Here is a 22,682-nt window from a genome sequence, read left to right as displayed (position 1 = left end):
CTTGGTAGAGCTTCTTGACCAGTAGTGAGTGGTGAACTATACTTTCAGTAAAACAAAACTAGTTGCTCTATAATAAGACAAAAACATTTAATCATTTATATATTTTTAAATAATTTTAAAATCCTGGATCCCAAGAAGTCTTGGCTGGAACTTCTTTTTCTTCGTAACAAATAATAGCATCTCCCACTTTAAATTCTATCTTTTCTTCATCCAAACTAAGACCACAGTCCATTCCAGTTTTGACAACTGCAGTATCATCTTTATGGTGTTTCAGTGAGATTAATGAGCCTTTAGGGGAAAAAAGAAAATATAGGGTTCATATAGTCAACAAATAAGTATCCAGCAAGTACTGTTGTCTGCTACAACAGCAGACTACAAGGAAAATTACACAGGTTTTACACTTCTTCCACGTTACATGATGGGGCTAAATACCAAGGAAAAGGGTAGAAAAGTTACGTGGCTGTAGTAATCTTCCTTTTTAAAGGTAACACTGCAAGGGATGGGGTGGTTCTCAGGACTTGGATGAGCTAAACCAGGATGACACTGCAGGCAAAGGTGGTTAGAGGATGGAAATAAGTAGACATGGCTCAAAGGGCTTCCCAGGTGGCCCTAGTTAAGAACCTGCCTGCCTGGTGCAGGATATAAGACATGGGTTCAGTCCCTGGGTCTGGGAGATCCCCTGGAGAAGGGCATGGCAACCCACTCCAGTATTCTTGCTGAAAAACTGGACAGTCTGGTGGGCCTTAGTCTGCAGGGTCACAAAGAGCCGGACACAACTGAAGCAACTTAGCACACATGGCTGGAAAGGTAGTTTGGGGTCAATTTTTAGAACCTTAGAAAATTAAGACGGGAACTAACAATCCTGTGGGAATCATTGGGACCGGAGGCCAGATACGAGTTAGCAAGAGGTGACCTGAGCCAAGACTAGGGTAGAGAAAGACCTCAGATGGTAACCCGCAATCAGGTTTTTAGTGACTGGATATGAAAGAAACAGTTTTATGTTGCTTACCCTTCCAAATAACATGTCCATTGCGGATTAACTTAAATTTTTTTTGCTTTTCTATCTGTCCCTTTTGGACTCTGCAGCCAGCCACAGGAACTTTTTTCTTCCCTTCTGTTATAGAGAAGGTAGCTAGTATAGAAGCCTCACCTTTAGAAAGACAAGAATGTTAAGTATACTGAAAACAGAAATTCTGACAAATACATAATTTCTGACATTCTGCACAGCAAAAATTAAAGGCGTGAGGAAAAAATACAAACTGGTAAAGAAGTCTCGATTTTCTCTGATTCCACCACTTATTTTCCTGGCCAATATTAGAAATAAAAGCATAAAAATCCTTGGAAATGTACTTACCAAAAGAATTTGGAAATGTACTTACCAAAAGAATGAATAAAAGAAACACGTTTACTGTTTTGGCTGAATAAAATGCAGAAGATGCTAATAGTTGATTGTAAATTGAGTGTAATTTCTGTCTACTTCGTGAAAAGCTAGTTCTCAGTCATCCTTCAATACAGTTTCTCAACTGGATCATCTTATTAAGCTCACCACTGGTAGATTATACACACTTAAGAGTACTAAATCTCTGATTCAACTCAGTTTTTTTACTGACTGAAATTTGAAACATTCGAATACGACATGGTATCACACACTAGAATGTACTAGTTTTCTAGGGTTAGTGCTATTTGGTGTTCACTTCCTCCTAGAAATCCTCATGACATTTCTAAATTGCTCTTACCACAAGAACGTAATAAATCTCTGTGTGATCATGTTTAGCAGGTGAGAAGAGCCTAAAATAAATCTGCATTGTGGACCAAAAATGAAAATACTGAGTCTCATCATGAGTAAACAGACAAATCCAAATTAAAGTACATTTAACAAAGTCACTGGCCTCTGCTGCTGCTGCTGCTGGTGCTGAGTCGCTTCAGTCGTGTCCGACTCTGTGCACCCCCACAGACGGCAGCCCGCCAGGCTCCCCCATCCCTGGGATTCTCCAGGCAAGAGCACTGGATGCCACTTCTCCAATGCGTGAAAAGTGAAAGTGAAGTTGCTCAGTCGTGTCCAACTCTTAGCGACCCCATGGACTGCAGCCTACCAGGCTCCTCCGTCCATGGGATTTTCCAGGCAAGAGTACTGGAGTGGGGTGCCATCGCCTTCTCCACACTGGCCTATAACACTTCAAAAATGTCAAGGTCAAAAGACAAGAACAGGGAACGTCCCTGGTGGTCCAGTGGCTAAGACTCCATGCTCCCAATGCCAGGGGCCCAGGTATAATCCCTGGTCGGGGAGCTAGATCCCACATGCTGCAACCAAGACCTGGTGCAGCCAAATATTTTTTTTAAATCTGTCATCCTGGACCAGGGGAAAAATATACAGCTATAAAGTACATTATAGACACAACATGGACTGTTGACTTACAGTATTAATGTTCAATTTCCTAAGTTTGATATTTGTGGTTTTATAAAAACATCCTTGTGTTTAGAAAATAACACTGGGTAGGCCAAAATGTTCGTTTGGGTTTTTACAAACGAACTTTTTGGTCAACCCAGTATTTAGGGACAAATGAATACAATACCTCAAATTTACAATTAAATGGCCCAGGAAAAAACTGTGTATGGAGGAAGGGGGTGGGCTAAAGCAAATTAAACAACTGAACTGGAAGTGAGTCTGTATACTTTAGCCTTTAATCTGGCCAAAGGATATGTTAGAAAAAATAATTTTAAATATTAAATATTTAATGTAAGTTTTCTTCTTATGGTGGATTTCTCTGCCAGTTGCAGGACACAATCAATGGCTCCTTCCACAACACTATTAACCTTTATGCCTCCATCCAGTCTACTTTGTATTCTGAGTTGTTTATGTCTAACTAGAGGGCACGTTCTTACTGCCTTATTGCCTTTATATCCTCACAGCCAAAGCATAACACCTTACAGAGGCCAGGTGTTTATAATTCAGATGAAATTATGCTGAACCCTTATCTACAGTAGTCATTTTTTCTAGAACACAGGATATGTGTTGGAAGAGTGAACATATTTAAACAGTGAAATACATTTCCCCTTAAACTTTGCTTGAATGTTTAGAAGTACCATTCAGTGAACACTCACCTATTGGGTGCTCTTCCACAATGCAGGGCAATCTGCTGCTCAGTTCCTCCTGCAAATCTTCAATAAGACGGTAAATGATTTTGTGAAGTTTAATTTTTACTCCTTTTTTTGCAGCCAACTGCTGGATAACATTGCCTGCATTCACATTGAAGCCGTATATAACACCTGGAAAGCATAAATAAAGTAGCACAAATATTGCATTAAACAGTCTTTCAAGCAAAAACTCAAATCTAAATTTTTTGCTTCTATGTAAGTTAAAAGCAAGTAGGAGAGAGAAATTCTATAATATTTTCTCATGAAAGCTAGTTTTCAAATTAATAAAAATATTTTATAATTTGTTATGTCTTACTAAACAAGGAAAATTTCTTCGATTTTTAAGTGTTCTTTATGATGTTTAATGTTCGTTTAGGAAACATTTAAAGTGCCCAAAAGGTGCAGCTGCTGCTGCTGCCGAGTCGCTTCAGTTGTGTCCGACTCTGTGCGACCCCATAGGGCATACCACCAGGCTCCCCCGTCCCTGGGATTCTCCAGGCAAGAACACGGGAGTGGGTTGCCATTTCCTTCTCCAATGCATGAAAGTGAAAAGTGAAAGTGAAGTCGCTCAGTTGTGTCCGGTTCTTAGCGACCCCATGGACTGCAGCCCACCAGGCTCCTCCATCCATGGGATTCTCCAGGCAAGAGTACTGGAATGGGGTGCCATTGCTTTCTCCCAAAAGGTGCCAGGTGATACGCTAAATGTTAATTTTTACACCAGGGAAATAAAAAAAATGATTATAGCTAAAGTATTATTACATTATTTTAATAATGGTTATTAATTACAATCTTATAGCCCACAACTTTTGTGCTTTGCTCTGAAGTATTCAGCCGACCAAAAGATGTTAAAAAAACACATGACCCTTAAGCAACACAGGTGTTAGGGATGCTGATCCTCCAGACAGTTGAAAATCCAAGAGTAACTTATAGTTGGCCCTCCATATAAATGTGGTTCTTCCACATCCAAGGAGTCAGCCAACCTCAGATCTTGTAATACTATAATATTTAGTACTGAAAAAAATCCATGTATAAGTGGACCCACAGTTCAAAACCATGTTGTTCAAGTGTCAACTGTAGTTACTTAATTAGAAAAGGTCAAGAGTTATTTAAGAAATGAAAAAAGTACCATGGAGCTGACCATTTTACCAAAGAACAAATGGGGGAAGCAAAAGCAAAACACTTTCCTTAAACAAGTGAAAAAATTAAAGCAAATGGCTTAGTCAGGAGAAAAACACAACCACCTTGAAAATCTTGTCATTAAGAAATCGTTCAACACACCACACTATTTACATTAATAGTATAGTCAGTGCCCATAAAGGACTTTGAAATAGCCGGCATTATGGAAGACACCATTTCAGTAGTAGAGGTAACAACTAATTCTAATCAAGTTAGGTCATGAACTACCTCCTTCCTAAATGATTCACTAATTCAGTAAAATTGGTGCTTTGCCTAGATGTTAAACCTAGTCAAAGTGACAGTCATGCAGTCATGAGTCCCCATTCTGTATAACGTAAGTTTGACTTATTAATAGTCGCCTTGCTTTCGAGGTATTTAAAGCTAAAATGAGCTTTTGATCTAAGAAAAATATAATTTATAAAATTACAAGTGAACAAAAATAGGCAGTCAAAAGTAAAAGATAACACTGAATAGGCTGACTGCAGATTTCAGGAGCATTCAAAAATCTAAGTGAAAGAGAGAACCAAGCTTGGTTTAGTTCGGGATCTGGGCGAGATGAGGTGGCAGTAATGGTACACTGGGAAAAAAAACATCAAGAAACACTCCTGGGGCTTGAAATAGTTCCCCAAGAGTTAAGTACAACAATGACCAGTGGGGCTGTGCCTGCAGTACTGCACATCCTGTGCAGGATGCAATCGCTAGCTGGGACTGGACTGCCAACAGGAAGGGGAATGAGGATGGGGAGTAAATGTCAGGTGTCAGCAGCCCAGCAAAAAGACAAAAGTGAAAGGTTCAGAGTGTGTTCTAGGGAACACAGTTAAACAGGAAATGGGAAACTTACCATGAAATGTTTCAGCAAGGTTGACATCATTTTCACTAATATCACCCACACCGAAATGTACCAAATCTAGTTCACACTCATGTGAAGCATCATAGGTATCCATAACGTTCAAAATGGCTTCAACAGAACCATCAACATCACCTAAATGCAGCGAAAGTTTAAAAATACTGATGTTAGGAGTTAGGAATTAACAGACTCAAAATTGTAATAATCTATTTAAAGCAGTAACTAGAATGGCATTTATCATGGAATATATTCTTATTTAGGTTTAGCGTGATAAATACCTTCTTAGCTGAACAAAGTATAATGAACCAGATATACATTTACAGCAAAAGTCACAAGAAAATTGTTGAAGGAAATCTCCCTCAGTGGAGGTGGGCGAAAAGGGTGAAGAGGGTCAAAAGGAACAAAATTCCAGCTATAAAATAAATACATCATGGGATGTAATATACAGCACAGTGACTATAGTTAATAATACTGCACTGCTTATTTGAAAGCTGCTAACAGAGCAAATCTTAAAAGTGTTCAAGAAAAATTTTATAACTATGTATTAGTGAGAGATGCTAACTAGATTTACTATGGTGGTCATTTCACCATATATTCAAATACTGAATCATTATGAAAATGTTACATGTCAATTATATCTCAGCTTTTAAAAATTCCCTTCCAAAATACTGAAATCATTTCAGCTTATGGCCCAAATTAATAAGAGAATGACAAAATATGAAAAAATGACAAAAAATGAGTTGTAAAATAAAATCTTTTAAAAGTCACCTTTAACAATTACAGGAAGCACATTTGAATCTCTTTCTAGTTTCTCTTTCGGCTTTAAGGGCTGCTGCTGTCTTTTTTCTCTGTACTTTATATATGACCTCTCCTTCCAGTGCACAGTGCCATACTTCTCGCGGTCTTTCCGATGTGCTTCTTGGTGTTCCTTTCGCTTTTCTTCTATTAATTTTAAATCCTCTTTATTTTTCTCCTGTTCTTGCTCATACTTTCTCCAGTCAACAACTTCACGTGCCCTTGGCTTTACAGGGGGAGAAAGGGAATTACTTAACAGAAACCAATAACTGCTGGTTTTTTCCTCCACTATAAAATTAGCTTAACTCATATATGAAACCACCAATTAAAACTTTAATATGGAGGCTTTGTGTAAATTTGAAATTATTTAAAAATCCAATCTCAAACTGCTAAAAATTCTACAGCCAAACTCTAAAATGACATCACTGGCCACTCACACATGTTATAGTACTGGATTAACATTACTTATTTTGTACTGTAACATTATAGACTGACATTTTAAATCACTATATCATATTCTACATTATAGGAATTAAGCTTAATATACCTCAGATTCTACTTCAAGAATTTCATCTCCTGCAGAAGGGAGGTCTCTCCAGCCTATGATTCCCACTGGCATGCTAGGATAGGCCTCATTGACTGCTCTGCCATTTTCATCAAACATTAAGCGTACTTTTGCCCAACTCTTTCCAGCAACCAGAATGGAGCCTTTTCTCAAAGTTCCTCTTTGAATTATAGCTGTAGTAACAGGACTAATATGAGAATAAAAGCATATATTCTTAATGCCATAATCAGGATGTAATAGCACTTTCTCAAGTAAAGATACCTTTAAGAGATTACAAAATATTTATTAATATGAACAAACAGGGTTAATTCCATCACTTCTTAACTTCTCAAATAATTTTTCATACTATTTTCTGTTCAGTTGCTCATTCGTGTCCAACTCTTTGTGACCCCATGGATTGCAGCACGCCAGGCTTCCCCTTCCTTCACCATCTCTCAGAGTTTCCTCATACTCATGTCCACTGAATCAGTGATGCCACCCAACCATCTCATCCAATGTCGTTCCCTTTTCCTCCTGCCTTCAACCTATTCAATTTTCATACTATAAAAACCTTTTTCATAATTGTAACCTAAGTGTCCATTAATGGAAGAATCAATAAAGAACATGCAGTATGTACATATAATGCAGTAATATATAACCTTGAAAAAGAAAAAAAACCCTGTTGCATGCTAGAATATGGGTGAACCTCCTAAATGAACATTATGCTAAGTGAAATGAGTTAGCCAAAAAGGACAATATTATATGATTCCACTCATACAAAATATCTAAAGCACTGAAAAGCACAGAAACACTACTGAAAGGTGTTGCCAAAGGGTGGGGGAAGGGAAAGGGGAAATTAACACTATATGGGAATAGTTTGTTTCGCAAGATGAGAGTTCTAGAGATCTGTTGCACAACAATATGAATATACTTAAGACTACTGAACTGTACATTTAAAAACGGTTAAGATGGTTATTTAATATTATGTACCTTTTACCACAATTTAAAAAAAGAAGAAAACACACAAAAATATTTCTTGTAAGGTTATGGTGGTGAAGGGCGCAGATAGCTGAGTATTTTGACAAAATCCTAATCCTCTTTCTATAACTAATAAGTTAAGCAGTGAAAAGACCTCTTCTGCTAATAAGGAGGGAAATTAAAGATGAGAACACTATTCCAACAATCTTACTATATATTAATGGGTAAGGACATAAAGGATTTAGAAACCCAAAAATGCAACAATTGCTATTTCATTCTAATTTATGTTAGCCTATAAGATTTTACCAATTCAGCTAAGTCAGTGGGGAAAAAAACAAAAATCAAACAAACTGAACTACTAAGTCACCCAAATAAGACTACTAAATGTGTACACATAGTTGCTATGGTCTCTTGATAACTGCATGTTGGGTTCTGTGTGGCAGTGCAATAAAAACCTTTTAAAAACAAATGCTTTGAAAATACTGTTCATGTATTAACAATAATATGCAATCCATATAATAATATATGGTTATATAATCAGGTCACAAAAACAATGAAATAAAATTATTAGAACGTATGCATTTTAACAGACCTACCCTCTTCCTTTGTCTGTGAAAGATTCTATTACTGTTCCTTCAACTGCACCAGTAGGGTCTGCTTTCAATTCCAACATTTCTGCAAGAGCAATAGTTGCCTCTGCCAAAGCCATCATGTTTTCACCCTTAAAAACAAACAAAAAGGAGTTGTTAATATACATTAATAAATATTATCTGTAAATGTAAATACCAGGATCAGAAAGTCAAACAATCCCTGACAGCGATACTTTTCTCTTTAAGCATAAAAAACAGAAATTAACCTATAAGAAGGAAGGAAAGAAGGATGGAAGGGAGGGAGAGAGGAAAGGAAGGAAGAAAAGAGAGACGCAAGAAAAATCTGACCCTGGGACAGATCTTGCAAGGAGCGGTGGCTGTATTATTTTTCAAAGAATAGGTACTAGTGCTTGTCAATACCCTTTTATAAACATGCTTCTTTCACCCTCATTCCTTAGTTTCCAGAGATGAGTTTTCTTCCTCTCACTTACTTTACAATGCTACTTTACATGTGAAGTTCTAGTCAATTAAATAAGTTTTCACTGATTTCATTTTGATCACTCAAGAATTCAATGAAATACTACTTATTAAATAAATGAGGAGACAAAGCACTGACTAGACCCAGGCTATAAGCTACACTCTACTCAGCTGTGCAACCTTGAAAATCACTTCACCTCTCTGCATTCGTTGTTGTTGTTCAGTCACGCAGTCATGTCCAATTCTTTGTGACCCCATGGACTTGACTGCAGCTCGCCCGGCTCCTCTGTCCATGGGATTCTCCAGGCAAGAACACTGGAGTGGGTGTACATTTCCTTCTCCACTCTCTGAATTGCCTTTCCTCAGTTGTAAATTGAAAGGGCTAGATTAGATGACTCTTTCACCTTTAATGATCTCTGTTTATTGTGCTTTCTAAGGCTCCAAGATCATGTAGCTGATTAACTAGTGATGTAATTGGAATTGATGAGCAAAAGTTTTCCATTGTCCATGTCAGCTAAGAGACTGCTCACAGTTGTTACAAAGTGTGAAACAATAGAGACAACCTTAACAAAACTAACTAAACACTCTGCTTAGTTCAGTTGCTCAGTCATGTCCGACTCTTTGCGACCCCATGAATCACAGCACGCCAAGACTCCCTGTCCATCACAAACTCCCGGAGTTCACCCAAACTCATGTGCATCGAGTCGGTGATGCCATCCAGCCATCTCACCCTCTGTCATCCCTTTCTCCTCCTGCCGCCAATCCCTCCCAGCATCAGGGTCTTTTCCAATGAGTCAGTTCTTCACACGAGGTGGCCAAAGTATTGTAGTTTCAGCCTCAGCATCAGTTCTTCCAATGAACACCCAGGACTGGTCTCGTTTACCCATCTACTTAATCCCTAGTATTTATTTCAGTTTACAAAATGCTGCTCTGAAAAGCAGAGTTGGGGTTGTTTCTTTGCATGTAAAGTCCCCTATTCCATCTTGGAAAAGAAGGCCTCATCTTACTGCCCTGCTACTCTCTTACCTCCACCCCCCAGGAATCATATCTGCCATGCGTTCAAATTCATGTAAGCAGAGTCACATCTATCTATTCACTCATCTGATGGTCTCTAGGCAGAAAAAGCAGTCATGTCTTCAAATGTTCTCTTCTTGCCATCCAGTTTTCAGAGTGGAGTAAAAATCAAGGTACAGTAGAAAGATAAAAAAGTAAGGTGGCATTTTATGAGTTTCAGAAAAAAAGAGGCAGTTTTATTATTAATGGAGGCATAACTTCTAATCATCTTAGAGGAATAAATTTAGGAAAAGTAAAGATAAAATGAGACTTAACTGGAGGAAAGTGGCCAAATAAAGTAAAATTTCTTCAGTGAATGATCAGAAGGAAAAAAGTCCATAATATAAGTAAACCATGGAATATGGTCAGAATGAACAAAAAAGAAAATTGTTACTTAGTAGCTACCTGTAGAAGACAAGAGAATTGGAAAGTGCTGTCACAAAACAGGTACTGAGTTTCTTTGGTGTTTTTTTATCCAGAAAAGAATAACTGGTAATTTAATGGGCTTCCCTGGTGGCTCAGTGGTAAAGTATCTGCCTGCCAATGCAGGAGACAAGGGTTCGGTCCCTGATTAGGAAGATCTCACATGCCAAGGAGCAACTAAGCCGGTGCGCCCTAACTACTGAACCTGTGCTCCAGAGCCCAGCAACAGCAACAAGAGAAGTCACTGCCGTGAGAAGCCGTCATATCGCAACTAGAAAGTAACCCCTGCTTGCCAAAACTATAAAAGCCTGAGCAGCAATGAAGATCCAGCACAGAAAAAATAAAATAAACAGATAAATAAAATTATTTTAAAAAGAATAATTGGTAATGAAAAGAAAATGGAATTCATCACAAATAACACTATAAAACTTATAGTTATTTAACTCATAGAAGCATTGGATCAATCAATAACAGAATGAATCCAAATATTATAACACTGTATTAGTAAAAAGTTTTATTTGTTAAATCTCTCTTAAGTGCCGTAAGACCTAGTCTATAACTTTTCACTTAAAAACAGGCACTTTTTTATTACCAACCAAATTTCTGCTTAAAATAAGTCTTTAGCCTACTATTATCCTATCTATCCCTACAACATTTACCACTTACTCTCCTCATTCTAAGTATCTCATAGTAAGTAAAGCACACTTTAAGCCTGATTCTCGTGGACTGGTGACTGACCTTTCTGAGACTAATTTCTAATCTGCCAAACCAGGATAAAGGCACCAGCTTTACTGAGTACTGAGAGAATTTTTAAATGATGACAGAAATTCTGTGGGTCAAAATGTTCTTGAGCTCCAAGGCACTCTGTGCACTTCATGCAGCACTCTTATCTGGACACACCTGTACTCACCGTGAGTGCAGAGACGTGCACTGCTTGAACATCACCTCCATAATCCTCACATACCACATCGTATGCTAGCAGTTCTTTCTTCACTTTCTCAGGATCCGCCTCAGCTTTGTCGCATTTGTTTATGGCAAGGACAATAGGAACTGAAAGAAACAGAGTTAAGAGTGCAAATGATGGCACTTCAACTCCAGGTATTCACATCAAAACACAAAATTTTCTGGCTTTCTCTTGACTCAGTGACTGTATTTATCTAACAAAAGACCCACTTTAGACCCAGCCTACCCTGCTTTCTACACATGAAGCATTCCAGATAAGAGATGTCAAAACAGCAAGTGTAAGATTCTGAATTAAGACTAGACAATTAACGATGATTAAAAAACAAAACCACAACAGTATTAAGGGCAGAGAAAGGCCTATCCTTAGACCTGAAAGCAGGATCAGCAACTACACTAGAGATAATTTCCAGAAAAAAAGATCAAGAGAAGACTCTAATCCAACTCTACCACTAGATCACCCTTTCATGGGTCATCGCCTTATCGTGGTGAAGGGGCTTGTGTAACTCAATGAAGCTATGCAGGGCCACCCAAGATGGACAGGTCACAGTGGAGCATTCTGACAAAACATGATCCGCTGGAGGAGGGAATGGCAAACCACTGCAGTATTCTTGCCTGGAGAACCCCATGAACAGTATGAAAAGACAAAAAGATATGACACTGAAAGTGAGCTCCACAGAACAGAAGGTGCCCAATAGGCTACTGGGGAAGAGCAGAGGACAGTTACTCCAGAAAGAATGAAGCAGCTGGGCCAAAGCAGAAATGACTCTCAGTTGTGGATGTGTCTGGTGATATAAGTAAAATCTGATGTTGTAAAGAACAGTATTGCATAGGAACCTGGAATGTTAGGTCCATGAATCAAAGTAAATTGGAGGTGGTCAAGCAGGAGATGGTAAGAGTAAACATCAATATCTTAGGAATAAGTGAACTAAAGTGGACGGGAATGGAAGAATTTAATTCAGAGGACCATTAAATCTACTACTGTGAGCAAGAAGCTCATAGAAGAAATGGAGAAGCCCTCATAATCAACAAGAATCTGAAATGCAGTACTTGGGTGCAATCTCAAAAATGACAGAATGATCTTATTTTATTTCTGAGGCAAACCATTCAATTTCACAGTAATCCAAATCTATGCCCCAACCACCTATGCCAAAAGAGCTGATCAGTTCTATGAAGACCTACAAGACCTCCTAGAACTAACACCAAAAAAGGTGTTCTATTTATCATAAAAATTGGAATGCAAAAGTAGGATGTCAACAGACACATGGAGTAACAGGCAAGTTTGGCCTTGGAGTACAAAATGAAGCAGGGTAAAGGCTAACAGAATTCTGACAAAAGAATGCACTGGTTATAGCAAACAATCTTTTTCAACAACACTAGAGACATCTTTACGTCCAGACATCAGCAAATGGTCAATACAGAAATAAGATTGATTACATTCTTTGTAGATGAAGACAGAGAAGCTTTAAACAGTCAGCAAAAACAAGACCTGGACCTGACTGTGGCTCAGATCATCAGCTCCTCAGAGAAAATTCAGACTTAAACTAACCGCAGGGAAAACCACTAGGCCAGTCAAGTACAACCTAAATCAAATCTTCTATCAATATACAGTGGAGGTGATGAGTAGATTCAAGGGATTAGATCTAGTAAACAGAGTGCCTGAAGAACTATGGACAAAGGTTTGTAATACTGTACAGGAGGCAGTGAACAAATCATTCCAAAGAAAAAGAAACGCAAGAAGGCAAAGTGGTTGTCTGAGGAGGCCTTACAAATAGCTGAGGAAATAAGCAAAAAGCAACAGAGAAAGGGAAAGGTACACCCAACTGAACGCACAGTTTCAAAAAATAACAAGGAGTTGTTCAGTGAACAATGCAAAGAAATAAGAGGAAAACAACAGAAGCGGAGGGAAAGACTAGAGATCTCTTCAAGAAAACTGGAAATATCAAAGGAACCCATCTAAGACAGGTATAAGAAAGGACAGAAATGGTAAAGACCCAATAGAAGCAGAAGAGATCGAGAAGAGATGGCAAGAATACACACAACTGTACAAAAAATTCTTAATGAACTGGATAACCAAGATGGTGTGGTCACTCACCCAGAGCCAGACATTCTGGAGTGTGAAGTCAAGTGGGCCTTAGGAAGCACTGCTGCCAATAAAGCTAGTGGAGGTGATGGAATTTCAGCAGAGCCATTGCAAATCCTAAAAGACGATGCTGTTAAGGTGCTGCATTCAGTATGTTAGCAAATTTGGAAAACTAAGCAATGGCCTCACAACTGGAAAAGGTCAATCTTCATCCCAGTTCCCAAGAAGGGCAACACTAAAGAATGTTCAAACAATCAGACAATTGCACACATCTCCTATACTAGTAAGGTTATGCTCAAAATCCTTCAAGCTAGGCTTCAGCAGTATGTGAACCAAGAACTTCCCGATGTTCAAGGTGGGTTTGGAAAAGGCAGAGAAACCAGAGATCAATTACCAACATTTGCTGGATCATAGAGAAAGCAAGGGAACTCCAGAAAAACATCTACCTTTGTTTCATTGAGTACACTAAAGCTTCTGACAGTGTGGATCACAACAAACTGTGGAAAACTCTTAAGGAGATGGGAATAACAGACCGCCTTACCTATCTCTGGAGAAGGAAATGGCAACCCACTCCAGTATTCTCGCCTGGAAAATTCCATGGACAGAGGAGCCTGGTGGGCTACAGTCCATGGGGTCAAAAAGAGTAGGACACGACTGAGTGACTAACACACACTTTACCTGTCTTCTGAGAAACCTGTATGCAGGTCAAGCAGCAGCAGTTAGAACCTCATTTGGAACAAATGACTGGTTCAAAATTGAAAGGAGTATAAGACTGTATATTGTCACCCTGTTTATTTAACTTGTATGCAGAGTACACCATGAGAAATGCTGAGCTGGATGAGTTACAAGCTGGAATCAAGATTGCTGGAAGAAGTATCAACAGCCTCAGACATGCAGATGATACCATCCTAATGGCAGAAAGTGAAGATGTCTTGATGAAGGTGAAAGAAGCAAGTGAAAAAGCTGGTTTAAAACTCAACGTTCAAAAAACTAAGATGTCATCCAGTCCCATCACTTCATAGCAAATAGAAAGGGGAAAATGTGCATGCAGTGAGACTTCCTCTTCTTAGGCTCTAAAATCACTGCAGATGGTGACTGCAGCTATGTAATTAGAAAATGATTGCTTCTTGGCAGGAAAGCTATCACAAACCTAGACAGTGTATTAAAAAGTAAAGATATCACTTTGCCAACAGAGGTCTGTATAGTCAAGGCAATGGTCTTTCCAGTAGTCATGTATGGATGTAAGAGTCGGATCATAAAGATAGCAGAGTGCCAAAGAATTGATGCTTTTTAGCTGTATATTGTCACCCTGCTTATTTAACTTATATGCAGAGTACATCATGAGAAATGCTGGGCTGGAAGAAGCACAAGCTGGAATCAAGATTACCAGGAGAAATATCAATCACCTCAGATATGCAGATGACACCACCCTTATGGCAGAAAGTGAAGAGGAACTAAAAAGCCTCTTGATGAAAGTAAAAGAGGAGAGTGAAAAAGTTGGCTTAAAGCTCAACATTCAGAAAACGAAGATCATGGCATCTGGTCCCGTCACTGCATGGGAAATAGATGGGGAAACAGTGGAAACAGTGTCAGACTTTATTTTGGGGGGCTCCAAAATCACTGCAGATGGTGACTGCAGCCATGAAATTAAAAGACACTTACTCCTTGGAAGGAAAGTTATGACCAACCTAGACAGCATATTGAAAAGCAGAGATATTACTTTGCCAACAAAGGTCCGTCTAGCCGAGGCTATGGTTTTTCCAGTGGTCATGTATGGATATGAGAGCTGGACTGTGAAGAAAGCTGATGCTTTTGAACTGTGGTGTTGGAGAAGACTCTTGAGAGTCCCTTGGACTGCAAGGAGATCCAACCAGTCCATCTTAAAGGAGATCAGTCCTGGGTGTTCATTGGAAGGACTGATGCTGAAGCTGAAACTCCAGTACTTTGGCCACCTTATGCGAAGAGTTGACTCATTGGAAAAGACCCTGATGCTGGGAGGGATTGGGGGCAGGAGGAGAAGGGGACAACAGAGGATGAGATGGCTGGATGGCATCACTGACTCGATGGATGTGAATTTGAGTGAACTGCAGGAGTTGGTGATGGACAGGGAGGCCCGGCATGCTGTGATTCATGGGGTGGCAAAGAGTCGGACACGACTGACTGACTGAACTGAACTGAACTGAATTGTGGTGCTGGAGAAGACTCTTGAGAGTCCCATGGGCAGCAAGGAGATCAAACCAGTCAATCCCAAAGGAAATCAACCCTGAATACTCACTGGAAAGACTAATGTTGAAGCTGAAGCTCCAATACTTTGGCCAACTGATGCAGTCAAGTCATTGCAAAAGACCCTGATGCTTGGAAAGACTGAAGACAGAAGGAGAAGAGGGTGACAGAAGATGAGATGGTTGGATGGCATCACTGCTTCAATGGACATGAACTTGGACAAACTCTGGGAAATGGTGAGGAACAGGAAGTCCTGGCATGCTACAGTCCATGGGGTCACAAAGAGTTGAATACGACTTGGCAACTGAACAACAACCACCACCACTAGATCATCCGCCTCTTCTTTTCAGAAGCTTTTAACTCACTGTTAAAACCCAACATCTCACCAAGGGCTAAGGGTCATTATTGTAAACTTCCTTTCAGGATTTACAGCAACTCTTTCTTCATACACTTAGCTCAGTGACTGACACATAATAGAGTCTCAATAAATGTGTACTTAATGAATGAATCAAATAATCTAATCATCTACTTGTCATTACCAAATATACCCTCTCATTAGAGAACTCACACAAAATACAGATAATTCTCTGGTTAGGTTTCACCAAGTCTACAATGTTCTCAGTTATCAAAGGAACAGAAATTGAGAACAGACACAAAAGAGCTATGCAATCCACAACCTACTTTAGGAAAAAGTACATTCTATATTGACGAGCTGGTACTTAACAGACACCAAGAGAACAGGTACAGGAAGGCTGATATAAGGAATTTATCCTGTCTCAACCAACTGCTTTGTTATGGGATCCCTGACAGATTTCGCACTCATATTTGTTACATTCCTTAGGATCATTAAGAACATAGCCCATTCCACAAAAGCAACTTTGAGAAATTAAAAATTAACAAGAGGAACACAGAAGCTAGAAGACTGGATTCCAAATGCAGACATGATGCAAATTTACTGTAATTGGGAGAAGTTCCTGCCACCTTCTAGGTCTTAGTTTTCCTCTTTATGAGATGAAAAATAAAAAACTGGACTAGATCAATGACTGTCAACCTTTCTTTTTAAACTTGCCAACAAACCTAAGGGAACATGACACACTCTGTCAGGTACATTTTCTCAAGACAACAGTACTTTCTCAGTGAAAGTAAGGTCATTTCAGAATAAGAATGAATGTACAAAATATATGTGTGGTGTTTACTATTACAATTTTTAAATGGACAAAAAAGGAAGAAGATAGCCAAGTGATTTCCAAAAGTTTCAATTTTATACCTTTGACCAAATAAAAACTTATTTAAAGCAGATGAGGGAAAAGTCTCTTTTTAGAGAAGAATTCAGAATATCACTGTTTGGAACTCCTAGTGAATTTAGTCAATGGATACATAGGGGTTTATTATTCTAGGCTTATTTTTTATATCTGTTTTAAATTTCATTGATAAAAATCTTTTCAAAAGTCATTTGAGACTGTTCAAATTGTTATACCATGCCAAGTAAGTAAACAGTAGAGCAAGGACTATATTTGTGGTCACAAGTTCCAAGTTGAATCCTGCTACACTCTTCTTGGTAGATAATGTCTTTAGCAAAACAATTCAACTTTCTTTGAGCCTTACCTGTTAAACAGGTATAATAATCCTGAATTCCCAAGAAGACTAAATGAGCAACATGTAAAAACAGTAACTCTATTTAGTAGATCCTTTAAGGAAAAAAGCAACTTCCTTCCTCATACAGGAAGTGAACCACACAGTACCGTGAGCATCTTTGGCATGCTGAATGGATTCTACAGTTTGTTTCATCACTCCATCATCTGCAGCTACCACCAATATAACAATGTCAGTGACCTGAGTGCCTCTGGCTCGCATTGCTGAGAAAGCAGCATGTCCTGGAGTATCAAGAAAGGTTATCTTTTCCCCAGAGGGCAAAGAGACTGTGGAAACAGAAATACAAGATCACTAAGGACTCAAATAAGAACATACATGACCTTATCAACACAATTAATAATTCTTCAAAATAATTTTATTACTTCCATTAATCTTAATTAGAACAATACAGATCATCAATCCACAATGAAGTGATAACGTACCAGTGAGACCTTTAGAGTTTCTTTTTACGTAATCATTTCAAACTATTCCTATTTCTAGACTATAATATAAATGTATAACAGTATACATATAATATAAATACCAACTGAAATTTAGAGGAAAAAACAGACTGATAGTTGTATAGGCAGCCACTCCTACATTAGCAAACAAGAGCTGCACAACTGCTTTGAGCAACAAGTAACTTAGTACACAGTTAGAAGCTCAGGATTTGAGTCCAATAGTGTTGGGTTTAAATCCTGGCTTTGCCACTTTACTAGCTGTGTACTTTGAAGCAAGTAGCTTAACCTAAACAAGTCTCAGCCTCTTTACATGTATATAGAACTACTAATACCTACCTCACGATGCTGTTGTGAAGATAAAAAAGATAAAGCATACAAGGTTCTCAGAATACAGCTGGGCACATGCTAAGTGTTCAGCAAATGACAGCTGTTATTTAATTACGAGTGGTAACACTATCCCAACCTAGTACTGAAGAGTCTTAGGCTCATTGGTCGCAAAGAGTTGGACACGACTGAGCGACTGAACTGAACTGAATTGAAGAATGGGCTAGAATAAAAAAGGTATAATTTTCGTCTTATACTACATACAAAATAACCTTTACCAGCCACCTGCTGTACATTTCATCTAATGGCTTTAAGCTTTAGCCTTTCTTTTACTTTAAATTTGTATACTTATACTATGATACCTGGTTTAAGAAAATAATATGTGGGGTTCCCAAGCACATTGTAAAGTGATTTGTGTTCATACCAAGAAAGGCACCAATGTGCTGAGTGATGCCTCCAGCTTCCATTGCTGCCACTTGAGTTTTTCGCAGTTTGTCAAGTAACGTCGTTTTCCCATGATCAACATGGCCCATTATAGTAACAACTGGGGACCTTGGGATTAATAAAGCTGGATCTGCCTGGGGCCTACAATTAACAGCAAAGGAGTTTCATTTCTTAAATATCAGATACACTTTATAGCCTATGAACTGATTTGCAGTTACCTCTGTGCACTACCTTTAACAACAAAACCCAACATACAGCTCTGATTAGATACGACTATTTTCTTCTTCTATGCATACCAGTGGCTTACGATAATATATACAATGACTGCCCACCTGCTGTTGGCATCTTAATAACAATGAGCAGAACTGAATGAAATTTTAAAATTCAGGATCAGTACACATAAATCAGAAAACTAAGAAAAATAACCCTTAGAGTTTTATAATAACCTGAAAATACACTTTTTGATGCTTTAAGTACTTTGAATAAAAGGTTAACATATACTCACAGATCATTTTAATTGCAAAAGAAATTTTAAGTCAAATCTTTCCATTAAAAAGTGTGAAAAAAAAAAAACCAATGTTGTCTCCTTCCCCCAATTTACAGTTAAATTTTACCTTTTGACAGCATCTTTATTTTCTCTGACTTTGTCTTGTTTTAATTTGCTCCATTTTAACTTCATTCCTGACTTCTTTATCACTTCTTTGATCCAGACTTCATCTAAACGTGAGTGTGTTTCTAGTGAATCTATGTCAATAGCAGTGTTCATTAAAGATTCATATACACAGTCTGGGTGAAACAAGATAAAACCTTTTAGGATCATGAATTAAACACAACTAAAAAAAAAAAAAATCCCAGATGCTGCAACTAAAGATCCTGCATGCCATAACCAAGACGTGGAGCAGCCAAATAAATAATTTTTTTAAGTTGCATTGTTACTACACTGTATTGTAATTATTGTACTGTATAGTCATTACTACAAATATTTTTTTGCCTGTACTACACTACAAATATTGTCAAAATGAGTGCAAGAAGAAAATTTGAAAATTACAGATAAACAAAGGGAAAGTAAATGAGTATAAACAGTCTCTCAGTCCAAAAACATCCTTTGGACTTATTCTAATAGCCCACAAGACTTCTGAGAAAGAAAGTTTCATTCAAATTTTTAAAAAATCTTTCCCACTTTTATTAAAACAAAATCTTGGAGAACTATATTTGGCAAAGAGCCAAGAAACTAATTAGGAACTGTCACCTAAAGTGAAAAATATTGGAATTACTTAACATCTTTTTAAACCACCAGTCTAATTTTCATCCTTAAATACCTGAATCTCACTGCAAATAAAATACCAGGTATTCCATATTTATAGGAAAATGTTTCCCTATTTTTCCTTATAAAATTATCTGGCTCACCTATGTCTTTTTCCATTGCTCTGGCCAACTCCTCAACAGTCATTCCAAGCCACACCTCCACCTCCTTTTTAGATTTTGTTGAAGGTAATGGAGATTTCTGTGATCTTTTTTCCTATTAAATATTCAGAATGCATAAAGAAGAAGGAAGAAAAAACTTTGAGATTTATTCTGGAATATAATCCACAGTCATGGCTCCTAGTTCTACCAACTCTCACATAAGTAGTCAAACCTCAGACTAAAATTTAAAATCTTGCATTCTTAATTCACTGTTATATACTGATGTAAGTCATCAAATTCATCAATATCACTAGACAGCTAACTAGAACCTCCCTTCCTCACAAAGATTGATTGCCTGGAGTATAACATTAAGGCATAAAGATTTCATAAATGACAAAATACTCAAAATGGACTTCTACTCATCAGTCTAGGAACTTTCATCTCAGACCAAATAACAGAGAAATCTCTAAATACCTTCTTTGTCACCAGAAGCCTACGTTGAGATAATGCAGCCCTGAGGAATGCATCTGTTTGCCAGGGTCGGGTGTATAGCTGAGCTGTCTGCACTGCATAAGCAGATGAAAACATGTGCCTCCACTGTGCCAACATTCTTCTTTGACACAGGCTGTGCAGCTGCCTACAAATAGTGTGAAACCGTAGCAAGTTCTCCAACTTCAGTATCTTCCGGTTCATGTTTCTCCTAAGAAAAAAAGTTGTAAAAGAATATTGTGGTCAATATTGAAATCAAGTTAGGAAACGTTAATAGGATATGTACTGCACGAAAAGCACTGTGCTCGTGTTTCAACAATGAGTAAAACTGGGTTCCCACAGTGAGCGAGCTCACAGTCCAGTCAGAGAGATGGGATGTCGTACCAAGTATTCTCTAGATATTAACTATTACTATTAGTATTCTTATGATTTTGTATGTCAGTAACACTGACATACAATAACTTACAAGGGCTCTTTTTTCTTGAAACATCAAGTAACCAAATAATAACTAGAGTGATTTTTTAACACAAATTTGAACTCATCAACTCTTTGCTAAACATCCTTTGTGGGGGCTGGAAGGGAATTATCCCCAGTTTAATATACAACTTCAAAACATGCTATATAAGGGCTCATTATCTGCCTTCTGTTAGTCTCTCACTTCATCTCTTACAATCTTATATTTCCCTCACGCCTACCTCCCCAATTTTTGTTGCTCTGTCCCACATATAATCTCTGATGGTCGTCATCTAATCTTTGAACCTTTGCATATGCTTCCTCTACTTGGAAGTGTCTTTTCAACCCTAACATTTTCTGTTCTTCCATAGCTGTTTCCCAAAAATGGATGTAACAGAGTGGGAAGAAGGCATCCAATAAATGCCTATTGAATAACGTTTTTTGATCACTCTTGTTTTTTGTAAGATTTATTTATTTTTGCCTGTGCTGGTCTATGTTGCTGCTCATGGGCTGGCTCTAGTTGTAATGAGTGGTGGCTACTCTCTAGTTGAGGTGCACAGGCTTCTCAATGTGGCGGCTTCTCTCACTGCAGAGCACAGCTTCTAGGCACAAGGGTTTCCGCAGCTGCACCACGTGAGATCTGTAGTTGTGACTGGGGAGCTCTAGAACACTGGCCCAGTAGTTGCAATGCATGGGCCTAGCTGCTCCTCGGCATGTGGAATCATCCCGGACCAGGGATCAAACCTGTGTCTGCAGTAGCAGTAGGATTCTTAACCATGAAACCAACAGGGAAGCCCCTGAATACTACTCTTCAGATGAAACAAGAGTTTATTGAGAAACTCACAATCAAACTCAACAGTATAGCTCAGAACTCAGTAGTACAGTCTTTTCCTCCTTGAGTCGTCTATTTCTTCTGATCACAAGACTGCATTTCTACAGTGTTGTTTTTTTTTTTTTTTCAGTGTTTAAAGCAAGGAGCAACTAAAAGAACATAAGAAGTACTACTTTTCTCCTTGGCAAACATTTCCTTAGCACCATCTTCTAGGGACTGCATTTGAGGTTGTTGATTCAAAATTTAAGAAGCCAGAGTCACTTCCTCTGGAGTTCACTGTCTCTAAAATGTTTCAGTATAATGATTCTTAAACACCTCAAGAAAGGCACATTTAAACAATCTTATTTGGGTACATTTCCCTGAAGGATGAAGTAGAGCGCTCAGGAAGCACAGAATTTCTCGGGCGGGTGAGGGGTGGGGGTAGATTGTTTTTCTTTCTTTTTTTTTTTAAATGAGTCTAAAACCAGAGTTAACAAGGACACGAATTAATGCAGTGGTAGGAAAGATCCTTCATGGAGATTAACCAAAGCACAGATATTTCACTGAGGCAGATATTCGAAATACACATGGCGGGGGCAGGGGGGGCGGCAATAAACCAAATACCCAAACTGGAAGGAAAACTTGCCACTTATTCCAAGCCTCTCGTTTTATAGAAAAGGAAAATGGAGTCCAGAGAGCTCAAAAAGCCTTCTCCAAAGTCATACCGCTAATTGCTGACAGTCAGGACTAGAACCCAAGCTTTCTGACTCCCAATTCCGGCGTTCCTTTGCCGCTAGGATATTCTTATTATGAAACCTGAAAAAAAAGATGTTGGAAGTAATGTAGTTGCGTTGGTCCAAACATCTGAATGAAACAGTTGAAAACCTTGGACTTCATGTGCAAATGCAAGGTAAAAAGAAGTCACTATACAAGAACGACGGATCTAAGGTAGCTTCACCTGGAACCCGAGCCCCATAAGCCTTGAATACAGCGGAGGCGGGGGACTGGGGAACACCTGCCGCGGCGCTCAGGGAAAGGAAGCAGCCCTCTGCTTCCGGCTGGATAACTCCTTCATCATGCCTAAAGCAGGGTCGCGCACGGATTAGGTGCATCATGGAAAGGCTCCCGAATGCGCAATGTTCATCGTCTGTGCCGCTGACACTTTAGGCCAAATACAATACACGCCACCCAGTACGACCCGGCTAAGGGACCCACCCCTCGGCCCCTCACCTAGCTCCTACCTAGGACCCAGGACTTCGGGATTCTGAAGGGGGCGGAGATCACCTTCCGGACCGGCAGGACAGTCCATCAGCCAGTCCGTCCCTGAAATGGTCCCTCTCCGGCTTCCGTTGCCGCCGGAAGCGGCTCTACTCGGAATTC

General features: G+C 38.8%; 1 protein-coding gene across 3 annotated transcripts; it reads right to left on the bottom strand.

Moving 5' to 3' along the window:
* Positions 1 to 68: 68 nt before the first annotated feature.
* On the bottom strand, positions 69 to 22,647 carry MTIF2 (mitochondrial translational initiation factor 2). 3 transcript variants are annotated; one of them, XM_005889472.2, is made up of 15 exons: positions 22,544 to 22,647; positions 22,028 to 22,118; positions 20,024 to 20,249; positions 19,553 to 19,664; positions 18,760 to 18,931; positions 18,126 to 18,286; positions 17,027 to 17,203; positions 10,929 to 11,068; positions 8,072 to 8,196; positions 6,501 to 6,705; positions 5,927 to 6,179; positions 5,153 to 5,293; positions 3,103 to 3,267; positions 1,010 to 1,150; positions 69 to 288 (listed from the first exon to the last, which is right to left on the bottom strand). In XM_005889472.2, exons 3-15 carry the CDS (start codon positions 20,240 to 20,242, stop codon positions 116 to 118), a joined length of 2,184 nt encoding a protein of 727 aa, XP_005889534.1. In that variant the 5' UTR covers positions 20,243 to 20,249; positions 22,028 to 22,118; positions 22,544 to 22,647; the 3' UTR covers positions 69 to 115. The 3 variants fall into 3 exon arrangements, with proteins under 3 accessions (XP_005889534.1, XP_070235659.1, XP_070235661.1); XM_070379558.1 differs by lacking the exon at positions 22,028 to 22,118 and having other exon boundaries at positions 22,544 to 22,602; XM_070379560.1 differs by lacking the exons at positions 18,126 to 18,286; positions 19,553 to 19,664; positions 20,024 to 20,249; positions 22,028 to 22,118; positions 22,544 to 22,647 and having other exon boundaries at positions 18,760 to 18,917.
* Between the last annotated feature and the right edge of the window lie 35 nt (positions 22,648 to 22,682).

This window comes from Bos mutus, chromosome 11 (assembly GCF_027580195.1).
Source record: "Bos mutus isolate GX-2022 chromosome 11, NWIPB_WYAK_1.1, whole genome shotgun sequence".
Taxonomy (NCBI): Eukaryota; Metazoa; Chordata; class Mammalia; order Artiodactyla; family Bovidae; genus Bos; species Bos mutus.
Note: the sequence above shows the minus strand (reverse complement) of the source record. Positions and strands in the feature narration are given on the sequence as shown.